General features: G+C 32.0%; 1 protein-coding gene across 1 annotated transcript in view; it reads right to left on the reverse strand.

Annotated features, from left to right (window-relative positions):
• Positions 1–1,092: 1,092 nt before the first annotated feature.
• The window catches only part of LOC132178069 (uncharacterized), a 5,892-nt gene continuing 5,452 nt past the window's right edge, over positions 1,093–1,532 (reverse strand). Inside the window, exon 4 of the mRNA XM_059590530.1 lies at positions 1,093–1,275. Within this exon, the coding sequence (XP_059446513.1) occupies positions 1,093–1,275 (183 nt within the window). The remainder of the gene's footprint in view (positions 1,276–1,532) is intronic.

A 1,532-nucleotide genomic window follows, 5' to 3' on the forward strand; every position in this document is an offset into this window, starting at 1 on the left:
ATCAATTTGAACCCTTCCGTCAAATTTTAAATGTTAAAAATGATACAATGACGTTTATACCCCTGATTTTTTTTTTTATAAAATTTCAAATTTACATTAATTTTTTTTTTTAAAAAAAAATACTGTATATATAAAAATAAATAAATAAATAAATAAATAAATAAAATTACAAGTTGACCCACGGTTGGGCCACCTTGTGACCCTTTTTTTTTTAAAAAAAAAAAATTTCCATTTTTTTAATTAATTTATTTTTTTAATAAAAAGAAAATTAAAGGGTAGTTTTGTCATTTTAGGGGTTTTAAAGGCAAAAATTGACGGAGGGGTTCAAATTGATTGCAATTGAAAGTTCTTGAGTCAAAATTGAGAGATTTTAAAGTTCGAGGGGGGTTTGTCAAATTGCGTAGAAGTTCAAGAGTCTAAAGTGAAGTTTCCTATTTTTTCTTATTAAAAAATTGAAAAAAAGGGTCACAAGGATGCCCAACCGTGGGTCACCTTGTGATTTTTTTTAATAATATATATATATATAATTTGAAATTTTATAAAAAAAGTCAGTGGTATAAACGTCATTGTCTCACTTTTAACGTTAAAAATTGAACGAAAATGTTCAAATTGACTGCAATTGAAAGTTCATGGGTTCAAATTAAGTGGTTTTGAAGTTCTGAGGTGCTTGTCAAATCGTGTGATAATTCAGGGGTTTAAAGTGAAGTTACCCAATAAATTTATCATTAGATTTGGAGATGAATTAATATTGATTTTTTTTTTTAACATAATTATGAAGATTTTATTGATTAAAGATCACAAACATAAACATAGCAGAGCAAAAAGCTCCGCAAAATCATAACTACATGCTATAAGATTACAAAGTCATAGATACAAACAAAAATTCTTACAATCAAGTGTTATCTCTAACTTCAATCTTTCGCTAACCCATGTTACATAGGCCAGGTACAAATACAGTTAAATAGCACATCTGGTCCGAACATACTAAATCTAAGACATGGGTAGCCAAATTTCTTAACAAAATTTATTTGAATTGGCATAACCCCTCACACAGAACTATCCAAGTCATGAGAAATAACCCCTCATACCTAATTATTTATCCTCGCTCATGAAGACAGATCTAGAAAGAAGAAACTTCTTATTCAAAACAAAAAACTCAAACAAACAACTAGAAGTAACAGCAACGGCCGGAGAGGAGATAAACGGCACAACACGGTAGAAGGTGAATGAACGTATAGCGGAGAGGCCGAAGTTGTTGATATGGTCGGAGAACACCTACAAACATAAAGAGGAGATGGGGAGGGTAGGGGCAGAAGTAGAAGGGGAAGAGGAGAGGAGGGGGAGTGTAGGGGCGGGGAGTAGAAGGGGAACGAGAGAAGAGGAGGGAGCAACCTCCTCTCAAATCTGTTTTATGAGGACAACGGCCGAGAGACGGCTTCTAGGTTTCCCATAGAAGCCCCGATTATATATATATAAATTTTTTTTTTCTAATTAATTACTATTGAATTTTAATCTAGTAATGATTTTAAAGG

This window comes from Corylus avellana, chromosome ca4 (assembly GCF_901000735.1).
Source record: "Corylus avellana chromosome ca4, CavTom2PMs-1.0".
Lineage (NCBI taxonomy): Eukaryota > Viridiplantae > Streptophyta > Magnoliopsida > Fagales > Betulaceae > Corylus > Corylus avellana.